Source organism: Ornithorhynchus anatinus, chromosome 3 (genome assembly GCF_004115215.2).
Source record: "Ornithorhynchus anatinus isolate Pmale09 chromosome 3, mOrnAna1.pri.v4, whole genome shotgun sequence".
NCBI lineage: Eukaryota > Metazoa > Chordata > Mammalia > Monotremata > Ornithorhynchidae > Ornithorhynchus > Ornithorhynchus anatinus.
Window position 1 is genome coordinate 17,411,690 of NC_041730.1, and position 17,626 is coordinate 17,429,315.

The window sequence follows — 17,626 nt, forward strand, 5'->3', positions numbered from 1 at the left end:
AGGAGAAAGCACGGGGTCCTGACGGGTGAAGGTCGACAGCAACTCCGTTTGCAGCACTGAGCCCGTATTTGGCATCTAAATACGAGAATCTGAAATGTTTCTTGCACCCTACGTGGGCTGGGAGGACAGTCCTGACGTCTCCCCTCTATCTAGTGGCTCCCGTTGGGCAGCAGAGAGAGGTTGCAGGTTGGAGGGAACTTTGAACCTGGGGGAGCGTGGAGAGGAGAAGGCAAGAGAAGCAGCTGGACGCACTGCCCGGTGCAGAATGAGGGGGACCGGATTTTACACCACGTCCTATCCCGCTGACTCCGGCATCGACCTGCCTCGTACGATACGTCCCGTTAACATCTCACTCACCAAAAAATATCCTGATGACTTCGATTCCAAGATACAGGAAGAGCATCATCACATCCAGGATTAGGTTGGCCACGGGGTACGGTAACAAGAGACCTGTTACGACCAAAGGGTTCAGGAAACTCAAGCCATTCAGAAAGTCCCCGGGCCCTCTCTTATTACTGCCCCGTTGAAAACGATTAATGATAACATCACACCTGCTGATGGACCGCTGAAGCACTTCGGAGAAATACCACCAGGTAATAATAATCGTGGTATTTGTCAGGCGCTTACTTTGTGCCAGGCAATGTACAATGTACTGGGGGGGACGGGGATCCAAGCCAATATGGTTGGACACATTCACTGCCCCATGTGGGCCCCCAGTCCCCATTTTATAGATGAGGTTACTGAGGCCCAGAGTCCCAAACCCCATTTTATAGATGAGGTAACTGAGGCCCAGGGAAGTGAAACACCTTGCCCAAGGTCACGCAGCAGACAAGTGGCGGAGCTGGGACAAGAACCTGTGACCCGGTGGTGGGATCTGCTGGGAAAAAGATTTGAGGACAGAAACGGGGAGGGAGAGCTCGCTCTCCAACTTCCCAAATGGAACGAGCCATGGCCGCGAGGCCGCTCTCCGTCCCAACGAAGAGGCGTCCGCGCCTGGGTGGAACGACGGCGGGCGAGAGGCTTCCCGTCCTTCCTTCCCCATCCCCTTGGGTTTCCCCCGGGCCTGCGGAGGTGGGCCCAGACCCCGGGACTCACCTTTATAGAGAAAGACGAAGAGCTCGAGCAGGAAATAGGTGGCAGAGTACCATCCGTTGAGAAAGAGCAAGATCTCCAGTGGGGTGGAGGACAGTCGTTGACCTGGGGCGGCGGGGAGGACAAAAGAGACCAACCGTAGGTAGGAGAGAAGGGATGGAGGGGGCAACCCCACCTGCGGGTGGAGGTGGCCTCTGCGTCCCATCGTGCACACGTACGCCCACAGGGAGCCATGAGGCGGCTCTCGTTGGTGCCTACCTATGTAAGAAAGAAGGCCCTGGCCAAAGGCCAGTGGGGGCCAGGGGCCTGCTACTGGGTCCAGCTCCTTCCCCCATCCACGGTTTCCCCGGGCTCCCCTCCCTTCCCCTCCCCCTGGGACCCCCTGAGGCTCGGGGGTGACACTTCCCAGGATGCATTTCTGCCAGCACCGTTGGCATGAGCCCTGGGCCTGGTTGGCATCAGTCCTCCCCCCTCGCTCCCTTGGGACCCTCTTGGCTCCAAGGGGAGGGGCAGTCGGAGATGGCAGGGATACCCATGGGCGCGGGCGGGCTCTGCGGCGGGGGGAGCCCCGCAGGCTGGCGGTCCTGGGGGGAGGGGAGGGCGCGCAGGCGGAAGGATCCGGCGGAAGCATCACCGGCCGGACCTTCTCCCCGCCAACCGCGGAGGGATCTGCGGCGGCTCACGCACCTCGGCCATCTCACCTCGCGGCGCCATCTTCCGTTTCCATAGCAACGGAAGGCGCCGGCGGGCCCCGGCGACGGGGAGGGGGAAGCCCGGAAGTGACGCCTCGAGCGGCGGCGGCGCCTCTCTACCCGCCGCAGGCCGCAACTCTATGACCCCCCGGGCGGCCATGACAGAAGCGAAGGGGCTTCCGGCCGCCATTAAGTGAAGGCCGAGAAGAAGGACGGACTTCCCACGTTCCCAATCAGGGCGACCCGTCTTTCACTCCTCAAAAGTGTCTTTTCTGAGACGGCAATGCTTGACATGCCTGGCACCGAGCCCCTTGACCCCACTCAGGCCCACCACAGGCCAAGGTCACCCCCTCATGACCACAGAATCCTAGCTGTGGCATTTCTTCAGCGCTTAATAGTAATATTAATAATGATGGTATTGGTTAAGCGCTTCCTATACGCCAAGCACTGTTCTAAGCGCTGGGGGGGGGATACAGGGTCATCAGGTTGTCCTACGTGGGGCTCCCAGGCTTCATCCCCATTTGACAGATGAGGTCACTGAGGCCTAGAGAAGTGAAGTGACCTGCCCAAAGTCACCCAGCTGACCGGAGGCGGGATTAGAACCCAGCACCTCTGACTCCCAAGCCCGGGCTCTTGCCACTGAGCCACCCTGCTTACTATGTGTTGGTATTTGTTAAGCGCTTACTATGTGCAGAGCACTGTTCTAAGCACGGGGGGAGATACAGGGTCATCAGGTTGCCCCACTTGAGGCTCACAGTTAATCCCCATTTGACAGATGAGGTCACTGAGGCCCAGAGAAGTGAAGTGACTTACCCACAGTCACCCTGCTGACGAGTGGCAGAGTCAGGATTCGAACCCATGACCTCTGGCTCCCTAGCCCGGGCTCTTTCCACTGAACCACGCTGCTTCCCTATAATAATAATGTTGGTATTTGTTAAGCACTTACTATGTGCAGAGCACTGTTATAAGCGCTGGGGTAGATACAGTGTGTTCAGGTTGTCCCACGGGGGGCTCACGGTTTTAATCCCCATTTTACAGATGAGGTAACTGAGGCACAGAGAAGTGAAGTGACTTGCCCACAGTCAAACAGCTGACAAGGGGCAGAGCTGGGATTCAAACCCATGACCTCTGACTCCCAAGCCCGGGCTCTTTCCACTGAGCCATGCTTGAAAGCTTAATAATGTTGGTATTTGTTAAGCGCTTACTAGGTGCCGAGCACTGTTCTAAGCGCTGGGGCATACAAGGTCATCAGGTTGTCCCATGTGGGGCTCACAGTCTTCATCCCCGTTTTCCAGATGAGGTCACTGAGGCACAGAGACGTGAAGTGACTTGCCCACAGTCACACAGCTGCCAGGCACTGTACTCAGTGCCGGGGTGGGTTCAAGCAGATGGGGTTGGAAAGAGTCCCTGTCCCACGTGGGGCTCAAAGTCCTAATCCCCATTTTAAAGATGAGGTAGCTGAGGCACAGAGAAGCCAGGTGACTGGCCCAGGGTCACACAACAGATAAGTGGCGGGGACAGGATTAGAACCCAGGTCCTTCTCATTGCCCAGGCCAGTGCTCTACCCACTATACAGGCTGCTCCTCTTAAACATGGCAGCAAGTGGAAATGGTCATCGGGCCCTGTGAAAAGTGTTCATGGGGGGAATGTGGCCTCCATTGGTCACTTCTCTCCCGGTGCAGCACCTGCCTTCTTAACGCGAATGCTTTTTACAACTTGGGCAGCTGTTTTTGTCATCCAAAAAATTCCATTTAGAACACATCCCGTTCCCTCATCAGAAACCTCCAGCGGCACTTTTTTCCTCACATGAATCGTATTTGAGTTCTTATTCTGTGCAGAGCACTGCACGAAGTACTTGGGAAAGTGCAATAGAGTTAATAGAGCTGATTCCTGCTCTCGAGGAGCTTATTATGATCTGATGGACAAAAGCTCCCCGTCCATTACTTTCAAAGACCTCCACTCGCTGTCACCCTCTTTACCTGTCGAGTCTCTTCTCCCACGACACGCCAGCTCACTCTCTTCTCTCAAATGGACCTTCTAAATGTATCTTGCTCGCAATCTTCCCTTCCCCAACTCAATGCTCCCACCTCTCCCCCTGCTGCTCTTCTCAAATCTGCTCTTCTCAAATCATCACTGTCCACTCTCACAGCCCTTCTAATCAGATATTTCCGTGAGGCATTCTCTGACTGAAACTATACCTCCTTGATCATGTCTCTCCCCCAGCCACTAGAGCACTCACTCGTGTTTATAGCTATTCATTAATAGTTCATTTTGTCCCTCCTCTTACTCTTTGACATAGTGCATGTTTAGTCGTTTACCCTCCTAAAATCACATCTTCTCCAAGAGACCTTCCCAGACTAAGCCCTCTATTTCCCCTAGCCACCCTCCTTTCTACATTATGAACTTGGCTGCGTACCCCTGAAACACTTTGATACTCACCCCAGCCCTACAAAACTAATGAAAATATTTTTATACTCTACTATTTCCCCTCTCTGAAATTTATTTTAATGTCTGTCTCCTCCTGTAGACTGTGGGCAGGGATCATGTCCACCAACTCTGGTGTATTGTTCTGTCCCAAGCACTCAGTGGTCTGCATACCGTAAGTGAGCTGCTCAATAAATACCACTGATTGATCCATTATTTATGTTCATTTGTGGTGTGAACAGATCCCTTTGTGAGGACTCAGAGCACAGACCTGGTAGTCAGATGACCTGGGTTATAATCTCAGCTCTGCCATTTGCCTGCTTTGAGACTTGGATAATAATGATAATAATAATGATGGTATTTGTTAATAATAATAATGTTGGTATTTGTTAAGCGCTTACTATGTGCCGAGCACTGTTCTAAGCGCTGGGGTAGACACAGGGGAATCAGGATGTCCCACGTGGGGCTCACAGTCTTCATCCCCATTTTACAGATGAGGTAACTGAGGCACCGAGAAGTTAAGTGACTTGCCCACAGTCACACAGCTGACAAGTGGCAGAGCCGGGATTCGAACTCATGACCTCTGACTCCAAAGCCTGTGCTCTTTCCACTGAGCCACGCTGCTTCTCTGTTTGTTAAGTACTTACTATGTGCCAGGCACTATTCTAAGCGCTGGGGTAGATACAAGGGAATTAGCTTGTCCCACATGGGGCTCACAGTCTTCATCCCCATTTTTTAGATGAGGTAACTGAGGCCCAGAGAAGTAAAGTGACTTGCCCAAGGTGACACAGCTGACAAGTGGCGAGGCAGGATTAGAACCCACAACCTCTGACTCCCAAGGCTGGGCTCTTTCCACTAAGCCACGCTGCTCTCACAAGTCTTTCAACTTCTCTGTGCCGGTTTCCTTATTTGTAAAATGGGGAATTCGGTTCCCGTTTTCCCTCCCTTTTAGACTGTAAGCTCCCTATGGGGCAAATACTGTATCCGAGCTGGTGATACTGTATCCACCCTGGCGCTTAGTATGGTGTTTGTGGCATATACTAAGCACATAACAAATACAAAAATTATTATTACCCGTTTCCCCAATTAGTCTGCCTCCCTCAGTCCTCGAGAGTAGCCCTTTACCTTCTGTTGTATATTCTAAGTCTCTGGTAAAGAGGCAGCGTGGCTCAGTGGAAAGTGCCTGGGCTTGGGAGTCAGAGGTCGTGGGTTCTAATCCCGGCTCCGCTGCTTGCCAGCTGTGTGACTTTGGGCAAGTCAGTTAACTTCTCTGTGCTTCAGTTACCTCATCTGGGAAATGGGGATTAAAACCGTCAGCCCCACGTGGGACAACCTGATCACCTTGTATCCTCCAGCGCTTAGAACAATGCTTTGCATATAGTAAGCGCTTAACAAATACCACTTTTTTTTTTTGGTACAGTGCTCTGCCACAGAAATCATGATAATAATAACAATAACCATTGTGGTATTCCATGCTTACTATGTTGCTAAGCACTGCACTAGAAGCTAGGGTAGATTTGAGATGATCAGGTCACACCCTATATAGGAAGGAGAACAGGTACTGACTCTCCATTTTACAGATGAGGAAACTGAGGAACAGAGAAGTTAAGCAACTTGCCCCAAGTCACACAGCAGTCAAGTGGCAAACAGTAGGTAATAGCGCCCCTGATAATTATGAAAATCCCCGGATAGATTCGATTACTGCCTTGGCTTCCCCTCCTCAATTGACCCATCTCTAAAGAGGAGATCATTTTTGCAATAAAAGCCACAGACCTGTGAGCCAGATCGACTTCCTGCTGCCTCTTCCAAGTGTTTCCTTCCCAAACACAGCTAAAGTTCCAGGGTCGGATTAAAAAGCCCCAAAGTGTGCAATGACAAGGGACCCTGAAAAGCCACCTCGCCCGGCCTTCCACCGCATGCCCTGTAAACAAGTTAGATCAACACCACAGAGATGCAGGCTGCTTAGCGGAAATCCCAGCCCGCCGATAACCTGTTTCTGACACCCAAATCTGGCCCCGTGTGGCTGCCCCAAAGGAGCAGGCCAAGGGGTGAGGGGGGCTGGCCATGGCTGGCCGTCTGGGGTGGAATTAGCCCCTCCGGTGAGGGGCGGCTTCAGGGAGAGAGCCGGTCCACGGGAGCCTTGGGGTGGAGAAGCAGAGAACCAGAGAGAAAACTGGTCAGGGAACCTGGCTCTGCCACTTGCCTCCCCTGTGAGCTTGGGCAAATATTACTAACTGTGGTATTTGTTAAGCGCTTTCTCTGTGCCTGGCCCTGGACTAAACTCTGGAGTGGGTACAGGCGAATCACTCCATTTCTCTGGGCCTCAGTTTCCTCATCTGTTAAATGGGGATTCAATCCCCGTTCTCCCTCCGTCTTAGACGGTAAGTGCCGCGTGGAACGGAGAGGCAGAAGGACCAGTGAGAGAGCTGATTGGGGAACTCACTGGTGCCGGTTCACCCCCCGGGGCTTGGCTCTCCTCCCCGTCTGCATCCCCCGCCACACCTCGCACCCCAGGTCACCGGGAAAACCCAGTTATCCATCTAGATTCCTTAAGCTCATTACAGCCGGGGAACATGTCAGTTAATTCTGTTGAGCAGACCCCCGGAGCTGGCCTCCGCTTCTCCCTACTCCAGCGCCTCACAGCTAGGGGAGCGTTTTCTGCCAGGCGATGTGGGTTGGAGAATCGAGAACAAGACAGCACCCCAAGGGACCCGGGACTGATAGATTAGGTACCTTCAGGGAACCCGAATGGCTTGGCTGACCTGCCCTGGTTCTTTAAAACTTTCCGCTCCGCGAGCGGCTACGTGGTTCCGACTGTTTTCCTCCCGGAGTTGATGAGGCTCCCCACTGAGCCAACACTCCAGGCGGACACCAGGGGAGAGTCCCGAGTTCCTCTGATTACCTTTCATAAGCAGGTTAAGCTGTCAGAAGTCAGATCGGGCTACCGTCCCCTCACTTGCCAGGGATCCTACTCACTGGGGCCGGCCCTCTTCCGGGAGCGGCTGGAGGGGTTCCGAGCCACAGTTCGGTGCTGTGCTTTGCCCACCTAATTCTGGGAGACTCTTTCGGGCGGACCCAGATCGTTCGTCTCGGTCTAGAAGGAAAGGGGGAGACGGCTGAGAGATTCAGAAGGGAGAACTGAACAAAGCGTTTGAGGACTTGGCCAGCTTTAGTGGCAAAAAGCCTCTTTAAAGCAAGGAGACCCGAAAGTTCCCTAAAGCGAACAGATTATCCTCATCCCTCCTTCTGAAGCCAACGGTTTGGCGGAGGGGCGTTTAGCGAGACTTGAGCCGAGTGTCACCTATACGTGCCGTGACACACTGCAGGTGGAAAAGCGCTGGAACAGTGAAGGCAAGTGTTTAGAGGAAGAGCTCGGGGTTTGGATTACTTCCACTGGGTCTTTCCAGGATTCTAAAGGAAGCAAACGACCCCCAAGACCCCCAACAGAGAGCTCGTTGTGGGCGGGGAATGTGTGTATTGTTATAGTGTACTCTCTCAAGCGCTTAGTACAGTGCTTTGCACACTGCGAGCGCTCAATAAATCAGATTGAATGAATGAATGAATGAGACAGACCCCCAGAGCAAATTTCTGCAAAAAAGGAATCCAATTTATTGTCTATTATAAAAAATATATATAAAAGGTATGAAACACAAGAGTCACCTAAGTCCCCAGATACTGGGGGTGGGGGGGAGCTTGGGGGTCACTGTTTGCTCCCACATAACCCAAATATGGGAGGCAGGAGCTGTTTGGGAAAAGCTGGAATCGCTCCTCAGGCCCTCGCCTCTGAAGGAAGGACATCGGTAAAGGGAGGAGCAGAATGGAAGTAACGGCGGGGAGTGGGGAGAGCAAAGAGGATGGTGGGGGGGAGAAATGTTTGTGAGTGTGTGTTAGAAAGGAAGCAAAAGAAGATGGCGGAGTAGAGGGGTCATCTTACTTTTCCCAGGGTCTCCTCTCTTGAACTCTAATTCCACAACTGGCCAGAGTCCTGGGTACAGACTCCCTAGTCTGACTTTAGAGTCAGCCTCTAATGATAACCACTGCGGTGTTTCTTAAGCGCTTACTATATGCCAAGCACTCTATTAAGTGCCGGGGAATGTGCGGCACGATCCGATCGGACACAGTCCCGGCTCCCCGAGGGGCTGGCGGTCTAAGGGGAGGGAGGACAAGGACTGATTCCCCACTTTACGGATGAGGAAACCGAGGCCCAGAGAAGTTAAGCGACGTGCCCCAAGTCACCCAGCAGGGAAGTGGCAGAGCCGGGATTAGAACCCAGGTCTCCCGTGCTCTTTTGGATAGGCTGTGCTTCTCCCCTAGTGTGGGGCGAGGGGCCCGAGGGAGAAGGAAAGAGGGCAGGCTCCTACGTTAAGGTCCGGGCCGGCCGACCGCTGGGCCCAGCTCTTGGGAGGCGCTGGCTGGGCAGGATGTCCACCTGTCCGGAGGGAGAGGGCTCAGCCGCGGACCTGCGTGAACTCCTTGCGTAGCCACAGGGAGTCCTGGTAGAAGCGGGGGTCGCCCAGGCGCACTGCTGTCCTTTTGTAGAAGTAGTAATACAGCACGGCTGCTGGGGAAGACAAGGGACAGAAGAGGCGCAGAGTTTCAGTCGGCTTCGGGGAGGACCTCTCTGTCTCTTCCTCTCATATGGGTCTATGGGGAATCCTTCTTTCTGGGGAAGGCCGTGCGGCCCCCAAGCAGGAGGAAGGACGACTGAACTCCCGTGGCTCGGGTCCGTCTCCCGGGGACGCAGGGGACTCTTCTCATCTGGCTGAGTGGAAGGCAAGTGAGACCCTACCGTCTAGCTCGCCGCTGACCCCTTGCCCAGGTCGTACCTCTGGCCTGCAGCTCACATCTGACAGACCACCACGCTGCCCGCCTTCAAAGCCCTCCCCAAATCCCATCTCCAAGAGGCCTTTCCTGACTAAAACCTCATTTCCCCCACTCCCTCTCCCTTCTGCGTCGCCTTTGCGCCTGGGTCGGTGACCCTTTCAAAAGCCCTTGGTATTCACCCCACCCTCATCCCCGCGGCACTGACGGGCAGAGCCGCCATTTATTTTAATGTCTGTCTCCCCCTCGAGACTATAAGCTACTTGTGGGCAGGGAATGTGTCCACCAACCCTGCCGTATTGTACTTTCCCAAACTCTTAAGCCAGTCTTCTGTGCATAGTAAGTGCTCAATAAATATCACTGATTGACTGAGAGATGGAGAAGTCGACCCCAGGCTTCACTGCCTCATGTTACAGAGCAGGGAGTTCAGGAGCTTTCTGGCTAGCTGGCTGGTCCCAAGGATCAGTCCCTTTCTATTTTATTTTACTTTTTTATAGCATTGACTAGGCTGCTCTGTCCTAAGCACTGTGGTAGATACAAGGTAATCAGGTTGGACACAGTCCCTGTCCCTCGTGGGGCACTCAGTCCGTTTTACAGATGAGGTAACCGAGGCCCAGAGAAGTGAAGTGATTTGCCCGAGGTCACTGAGCAGACAAGTGGCAGAGCCAGGACTAGAACCCAGGTCCTTCTGACTGCCAGGCCCGTGTTCGATCCAGTAGGCCACGCTGCTTCTTACCCAGTCTCTGGAACACAAACAGTGCTTGGAGTCCATCGGTCCAAATGAAACGATTGGAGTTTTTCCAGCGCAAATTCTGAAGGAGACACAGACAATCGGAGAGAGGCCAAACAACCCCGTTCCCAGTCCTGCCCCGGCCCTCCTGTGACCCCGTGCCCCCAGCCCTACCGCCGCCTCTGGGGATGGTGCCCGTGTCCCCCTGCCTAAGTGGAGAATTTTGGCAGCCGTCTGAATCTCTCTCACTTCTCAGCTCTCACCAAGCTTCTCGCCTGGGACTTCCTTTTCTAATAATAACGTTGGTATTTGTTAAGCGCTTACTATGTGCAGAGCACTGTTCTAAGCGCTGGGGTAGATATAGGGTGATCAGGTTGTCCCACGTGAGGCTCACAGTTAACCCCCATTTTACAGATGAGGTAACTGAGGTACAGAGAAGTGACTTGCCCAGAGTCACACAGCTGCCAAGTGGCAGAGCCGGGATTCGAACCCATGAACTCTGACTCCCTGCGAAGTCAGACTCCCTGCGAAGGGCTTTGCACCGCCCATGTCGTGTCCCGCCCCCCTTCTTTCTTAAACCCTTTGTTTCTGTCCCTGGCAGGGAAAGGGTCTCAAGTGCACGCAGAGGTTAATGGGCTAATGTGCTCAACGGCTTAACCCAGAAAGCCGGGGCCTATTCTGGCTTCAGGACTCAGATCCCGGAAAAATCTTCTTACATGTCCAGCGGGCAGGAGCCCGGGGCCTCGGTCAGCACGGCTCAGGCCCTTGCTTCTCATAAAGCACCCTGTCCTAACCAGGCCTCCTCCTCCTGTGTGCTCGATTCCCGCCTGCTAAAAGAGAGGGGACTAATCCCTTTCCACGCCCAGAGAAGCTTAGGGCTTGGAAGGCTCCAAATCAGACCAGGCAGAGCCGGTGAGGGGAGAGGAGGGACGGAGAAGAGTAAGCGGAAGAAAGATCTGCATCTAGGACTCCTCATTTGTCTTCAGTTTGGATTGGGGGTCCAAGGAGACAGCTTGGAAGTGGTCCTTTACAAATGTGGGTGATAGGGACTAGAATCCAGATCGGGAGGAGGGCAGCGGGCACTGAGCCAAAGTCTGGCCTGTTCTCTCCATCACGTCAAGTTTCGGTTGTCTGGATATTTGCTATTAAGCATTCATCTCTAGGAATGTCCCATGTCACTTTCATTATTATATTATTGCATTGGTTAATATAGTAATAACAAGGAGCAGTGTGGCCTAGTGGATGGCGCATGGGCCTGGGAGTCAGAAGGACCTGGGTTCTAATCGCGGCTCGGCCGCCTGCCTGCTGTGTGACCCTGAGCAAGTCACATCTCTGTGCCTCACTGACCTCATCTGTAAAATGGGGATTAAGGGTGTGAGCCTCACGTGGGGCCGAGATGGTGTCCAACCTGATTCGCTTGTACCTACCCCAACGTTTAGAACAGTGCCTGACATAGTAAGCGCTTCTGAAATGCTACAGAAAATAAATATCAAATTAGTAGCCTTCAAACCCCCAAATATTCCATTCGGGGGGAAGCTGAGTCCGGGGAGAAGCTGAGTCCTGGAAGAAACCGGACCAGGGCCCTGAGTGCTTCCAAAGCAGGTAGGACCCAAGTAGCTGTTGGGTGACCAAATTTGCCTTTTAGGTCGGTCCTGAAGTACAGGCTAGGAGACACCAGAAAAAACCCTTGACTTGAGATGTGACTCAAATCGTGGTTGGGAAGTTTACATAAGGAGGTGAGATCAGTTCAGGGCAGAGCGCTTACTACGTGTCAGGCACTGTACTAAGGGCTGGGGTAGATACAAGATAATCGGGTTGGACTCAGTCCACGTCCCAAATAGGGCTCCCAGTCTTAACCCCCATTTTACCAGATGAGGGAACAGAGAAGTGAAGACACTTGCCCGAGGACCGACACGTGGCAGAGCAGGTCCTTTAGACGTCCAGGCCCGGGCTCTTTCCACTAGGCTACGTTGCTTCGCTAATCTAATCTCTAATTCGCCCTCAAGTCTCCGGCCCCTTGCCCTTTCGACTTCAGAGCAGCCCTCCACAACTGTCTGAGTGATTTACTCCCAGCTGTGGTCATGGTCTCTGCTATCATTTCGGCTTTGCTCAACAGCTGTCCTCTCAGGAAAAAGGAAAGGAAGACATTCTGGGGTTCAGCTGAAACCCTGAAAACCCTGAAACACGCTCTAGACCGTAAGCGTGTTGTGAACAGGGAATGTGTCAACCCTCTCTGTTACGCTGTCACCTCCCAAGCACTCAGTACGGTGCTCTGCACCCGGTAAGAGTTCAGTAAACAGCACTGGTTGATTGCTTCAGGCCCCCTCCCGGGTTCTGCCCTTACCATGACCCAGACGTGGAAGGAGATGCTCAGGGCGAGGTATGTGGCCGCCAAGATGATGGTCCCCTTGAATTTATGAAAGAGGAGACTGACCAGGCCGGCCTGGAAGACGAAGGTATTGAAGAACATGAGGAAAAGGATGATGACGTTGAAGAGGGTGGCGATATCCTGGATGCTGCGGGAACACAAATCAGATATGGGTGAGCGGGTGCCTCGATGCAAATCTCACGGCCGCCCTGAGAAGCCCCGCTTTGCCTCTAAACCCCAGACCATTCTCAGAGCCCGGTGGGTGACCCGAATCCTACTCCGGGGTGAAAATAATAATGATAATTATTACGGTGACAATGGTTTTTGCTACTCACTCTGTGTCCAGCACTGTTCTAAGCGCTGGGGTAGATACGAGTTAATCGGTTTGGACCCAGTCCCTGTCCCACGTGGGGCTCACTGTCTAAGCGGGAGGGAGAGCAGGTCTTTTTTTTTTTTTAATGGTAGTCGTTAAGCGCTTTTTATATGACAGGCACTGTAGAAGCAGCGTGGCTCAGTGGAAGGAGCCCGGGCTTAGGAGTCAGAGGTCGTGGGTTCTAATCCCGGCTCTGCCACCTGTCAGCTGGGTGACTTTGGGCAAGTCACTTAACTTCTCGGTGCCTCAGTTCCCTCATCTGTAAAATGGGGATCAAGACTGTGAGCCTCACATGGGACAACCTGATTACCCTATATCTACCCCAGCGTTCAGAACAGTGCTCGGCACATAGTAAGCCCTTAACAAATACCAACATTACTATTAGTATTATTAAGCGCTGTGGTAGATACAAACTGATCAGGCTGGACACAGTCCATGTCCCACATGGGACTCTCAGTCTTAAACCCCACCGTGCAGATGAGAGAACTAAGACTCAGAAAATTTAAGTGACTTGCCAAGGTCACACAGCAGACGAGTGGCAGAGCCAGGATCAGAATCCAGGTCCCCCGACTTCCAGGCCCGTGTCCTATCATAATAATAACGATGACGGTATTTGTTAAGTGCTTACGTGAGCCAAGCACTGTTCTAAGCGCTGGGGTAGATACAGGGTCTTCGGGTTGTCCCACGTGGGGCTCACGGTCTTAGTCCCCATTTTACAGATGAGGGAACTGAGGCACAGAGAAGTGAAGACACTTGCCCGGGGTCATAATGCCGACAGGTGGCAGAGCAGGTCCTTGTGACGCCCAAGCCCAGGGTCTTTCTGCTAAGCCACGCTGCTCCTGTCCACTAGCCTGGCCGCCTCAACCACTCTGGCAACCGAGTCCTCGGTTCTTTCCCTACGGCTGCCACAAAGCTGACGGGTACAAATCGGCGCTGCCTTCAAAAACGCAGCAGCTCTCGGGCTGTTGGCAGCCCGCACCCGGCAGGACCAGCCAGGTGCCCAACCCTGGGGCACCGAGGCAGGTGACTCCCTCACCCAACAGGTGAAGCAGCGTGGCCCGGTGAACGGACCACGGGCCTGGGATTCAGAAGGACCGGGGTTCTAATTCCAGCTCCGCCATGTCTGCTGTGGGACCTTGGTCAAGTCACTTCTCTATGCCTCAGTTACCCCACTGCAAAATTAGGATTAAGACTGAGAGCCCCATGGGGGGCGGGGAAGCAGCCTGGCTCAATGGAAGGAGCCCAGGCTTGGGAGCCAGAGGTCGTGGGTTCCAATTCCCACTCCGCCACTTGTCAGCTGGGTGACTTTGAACAAGTCACTTCACTTCTCTGGGTCTCAGTTTCCTCGCCTGTCAAATGGGGATGAAGCCTGTGAGCCTCACAGGGGACAACCTGATGACCCTGTATCTCCCCCAGCACTTAGAACAGTGCTTGGCACATAGTAAGCGCTTAACAGATACCAACATTATTATTATTATTAGAGTAAAGGGAATTGAGTCGGGGTGATGGGGAGGGGCAGCAGAGAAATTGGATTAATACTGTGAGCCCCATGGGGGACATGAACTGGATCCAACCTGTCTTGCACCTGCCCCAGCACTCAGTACAGTGCCTGACACCTAATAAGCCCTTAACAAATCCCACCCACACATTTTGCTCTACACTCAGTAAGTGCTTACCGATTAATAATAATAATGACGATGGCATTTGTTAAGCGCTTACTATGCGCAAAGCACTGTTCTAAGCGCTGGGGTGGACACAAGGTAATCAGGGTGTCCCACGTAGGGCTCACGGACTTCATCCCCATTTTACAGATGAGGGAACGGAGGCCCAGAGAAGTTAAGCGACTGATCGCGATCATTAGTAGAGTGATGACAAATAGGAATCTATTTATGAGGAGTAGGAATCGGGAGTCTGGGTCTCGGTTTCAAATTTTAAGGATCCGCCTTGCCGAACTCACATGAAGAGGACCAACTGGATGACGGGAGCCACGCGCAGCAGCTCGGAGAAGGAGTTGACAAACAGGTCATAGAAGAGGAGCAGAAACTGCAGGGACAGCACCAGGCTGTAATTACTTGTCTGGAGCATCTTCCCTCTCCAACGCTGGGCGTCAGTGGGAGCATCCCCCGCAGAAACGGGTCCGAGGCCCCTCCCCAACACCGAGGGAGAGGCCCTGATTTCCTTCGGCTGTCAGGCCCGCCGGCCTCCTCCTCCAGCCGCGCTCCTGCAGCTTGTCGGGAGGGAAGACGGCAGAAGTGAGGCTTCTGTAAATGCATAATAATTAAGGTATTTCTTAAGCACTTACTATGTGCCAGGCACTCTTCTAAGAGCTGGGAGAGATACAAGGTCATCAGGTTGTCCCACGTGGGGCTCACAGTCTTCATCCCTATTTTACAGACGAGGGAACTGAGGCCCAGAGAAGTGACTTGCCCAGAGTCACACAGCTGACAGGGGGAAGAACCGGGATTAGAACCCAAGACCTCTGACTCCCAAGTTCTTTCCATTAGGCCATGCTGCTTCTCCATCACACTGGAGAAATGATCATACAAGCCCACCTTCTGTGGAGCAGAGGGAGAGGGAGGAGGCACCTCTACAATTCTGCCTTCACCCCCTCCAGGGTGCCCCCACCTCCCCAGTCATTCATTCCTTCAATCGTATTTCTTGAGCGCTCACTGTGCGCAGAGCACTGTACTAAGCGCTTGGGAAATACAATTCAGCAACAAATAGAGACAATTCCAGCCCACAACAGGCTCACAGTCTAGAAGGGGGGAGACAGAAATCAAAACAAGTAAATAGGTATCAGTAGCGTCATCATAAGTAAACAGAATTATAGATATATACACATCATTCATAAAAATAAATAGGATTATAATTATAAAAATGTGCATATACAAACAAGTGCTTTGGGGTGGGGAAGCAGCGTGGCTCAATGGAAGGAGCCCGGGCTTGGGAGTCAGACTTCTAATCCTCGCTCTGCCACTTGTTAGCTGGGTGACTTTGGGCAAGTCACTTCACTTCTCTGGGCCTCAGTTTCCTCACCTGTCAAATGGGGGTGAAGGCTGTCAGCCCCGCGGAGGACAACCCGATGACCTTGGATCTCCCCCAGCGCTTAGAACAGTGCTTGGCACAGAGTAAGCGCTTAACAAATACCAACATTATTATTATTATTAGAGCAAAAGGAGCGAGTCGGGGTGATGGGGAGGGGCAGCAGAGGAACTGTCACACTTTTTTTTAATGCTATTTGTTAAGCGCCTACTATATGCCCGTTGGTGGGCAGGGATTGTCTCTGTTGCAGAATTGTGCTTTCCAAGCGCTTAGTCCAGTGCTCTGCACACAGTAAGCGCTCAATCAATACGAATGTTTAGACTGTGAGCCCGTCGTTGGGCAGGGATGGTCTCTGTGGCCGAATTGTGCATTTCCAAGCACTTAATACAGTGCTCTGCACATAGTAAGAGCTCAATCAATATGAATGTTTAGACCGTGAGCCTGTTGGGTAGGGATTGTCTCTATCTGTTACCGAATTGTACCCTCCAAGCACTTAGTACAGTGCTCTGCACATAGTAAACACTCAATTAATATGAATGTTTAGACTGTGACCTTGTTATTGGGCAGGGATTGTCTCGATCTGTTTCCAAATTGCACAATCCAAGCGCTGAGTACAGTGCTCTGCACCTAGAGAAGCAGCGCGGCTCAGTGGAAAGAGCCCGGGCTTGGGAGTCAGCGGTCATGGGTTCGAATCCCGGCTCTGCCACTTGTCAGCTGGGTGACCGTGGGCAAGTGACTTCACTGGGCCTCAGCTACCTCATCTGTAAAATGGGGATGGAGGCTGTGAGCCTCACGTGGGCCAACCTGATGACCCTGTATCTTCCCCAGCGCTTAGAACAATGCTTGGCACAGAGTAAGCGCTTAACAAATACCAACATTATTAGTAGTAGTAGTAAGTGCCCAATCAATACAATTGAATGACTGGGAATGAATGATTAGACTGTCTCCCCCGATCAGACCTGTGACCCTGTCGTTGGGTGGGAATTGTCTCTATCTGTTGCCAAATGGTCCATTCCAAGCGCTTAGTCCAGTGCTCTGCACCTAATAATAATCATGTTGGCATTTGTTAAGCATTTACTATGTGCAAAGCACTGCTCTAAGCGCTGGGGGAGATACAGGTTGTCCCACGTGGGGCTCACACTTTTCATCCCCATTCTACAGATAATAATGTTGGTATTTGTTAAGCGCTTACTATGTGCAAAGCACTCTTCGAAGCGTTGGAGTAGACACAGGGGAATCGGGTTGTCCCACATGGGCCTCACACTTTTCATCCCCATACTACAGATGAGGGAACTGAGGCCCAGAGAAGTGAAGTGACTCGCCCACAGTCACAAAGCTCACAAGTAATAATAATAATGTTGGTATTTGCTAAGCGCTTACTATGTGCAGAGCACCGTTCTAAGCGCCGGGGGAGATACAGGGTCATCGGGTTGTCCCACTTGAGGCTCACAGTTAATCCCCATTTGACAGATGAGGCAAGTGAGGCCCAGAGAAGTGAAGTGACTTGCCCAGAGTCACCCAGCTGACAAGCGGCGTGAACATGAAGCAGCGTGGCTCAGTGGAAAGAGCCCGGGCTTGGGAGTCGGAGGCCATGGGTTCGAATCCTGACTCTGCCACGCGTCAGCTGGGTGACTGTGGGCGAGTCACTTCACTTCTCTGGGCCTCATCTGTAAAATGGGGATGAAGCCTGTGAGCCCCACGTGGGACCACCCGATGCCCCTGGATCTCCCCTTGGCACTTAGAACAGTGCTCTGCCCCTAGTAGGCGCTTAACAAATACCAACATTATTATTATTAAGTAGCAGAGCGGGGATTCGAACCCATGACGCCTGACTGCCAAGCCCGGGCTCTTTCCACCCTATAAGCGCCCAATCAAGACGAGGGAATGAACGACTGTGAAGGACTGAACGTCCCCGACTCTGTGCTAAGCGGTTTTCCCCCGGCTCCCCAGGACGGAGCCCCTTCCCTCCTCCCCTGTGGCGGGGCTGGTCCCGGGGCGGCCCAGGCCTCCCGCACTCACCTCACGCCGCCATGGCCCGTTGTCAGGGCGACGCCCCCTGCGGGCCCGACGGCGGAACCGGAAGT

The 17,626-nt window shown here is 53.0% G+C and overlaps 2 protein-coding genes across 7 annotated transcripts in view; both read right to left on the minus strand.

Annotated features, from left to right (window-relative positions):
• TMEM216 (transmembrane protein 216) overlaps positions 1-8,659 on the minus strand; it is a 23,006-nt gene extending 14,347 nt beyond the window's left edge. For 4 of the 5 annotated variants that reach the window (XM_039911393.1, XM_039911394.1, XM_039911397.1 and 1 more), the window contains exons 1-4: positions 8,570-8,659; positions 7,111-7,302; positions 1,096-1,197; positions 358-450 (exon numbers count right to left, since the gene is read on the minus strand). In XM_039911393.1, coding sequence (XP_039767327.1) covers positions 358-450; positions 1,096-1,197; positions 7,111-7,117 — 202 coding nt within the window. In that variant the 5' untranslated portion in view covers positions 7,118-7,302; positions 8,570-8,659. Of the gene's footprint in view, positions 1-357; positions 451-1,095; positions 1,198-1,624; positions 1,749-7,110; positions 7,303-8,569 lie in introns of those variants that run through there. The other variant, XM_039911395.1, reaches the window with a different exon arrangement.
• TMEM138 (transmembrane protein 138) lies at positions 7,794-17,621 on the minus strand. Of its 2 annotated transcripts, none has more exons than XM_029060833.1 (5): positions 17,562-17,621; positions 14,458-14,761; positions 12,104-12,275; positions 9,766-9,841; positions 7,794-8,766 (listed from the first exon to the last, which is right to left on the minus strand). In XM_029060833.1, the coding sequence occupies exons 2-5, from the start codon at positions 14,583-14,585 to the stop codon at positions 8,657-8,659; spliced, it is 486 nt and encodes a 161-aa protein (XP_028916666.1). In that variant the 5' UTR covers positions 14,586-14,761; positions 17,562-17,621; the 3' UTR covers positions 7,794-8,656. The 2 variants fall into 2 exon arrangements, with proteins under 2 accessions (XP_028916666.1, XP_028916665.1); XM_029060832.1 differs by having other exon boundaries at positions 7,794-8,769.
• Positions 17,622-17,626: the final 5 nt, after the last annotated feature.

What these genes read in the sequence shown, in the direction of transcription:
- TMEM138 (XM_029060832.1), bottom strand. Translation starts at nt 14,585, where the DNA reads ATGCTCCAGACAAGTAATTACAGCCTGGTGCTGTCCCTGCAGTTTCTG. An exon ending in CCTTCCACGTCTGGGTCATG is followed by an intron (nt 9,842 to 12,103) that starts GTAAGGGCAGAA and finishes TGTCTCCTTCAG; the next exon opens with AATTTGCGCTGGAAAAACTC. An exon ending in GTTTGTGTTCCAGAGACTGG is followed by an intron (nt 8,770 to 9,765) that starts GTAAGAAGCAGC and finishes TGTCTTCCCCAG; the next exon opens with CAGCCGTGCTGTATTACTAC.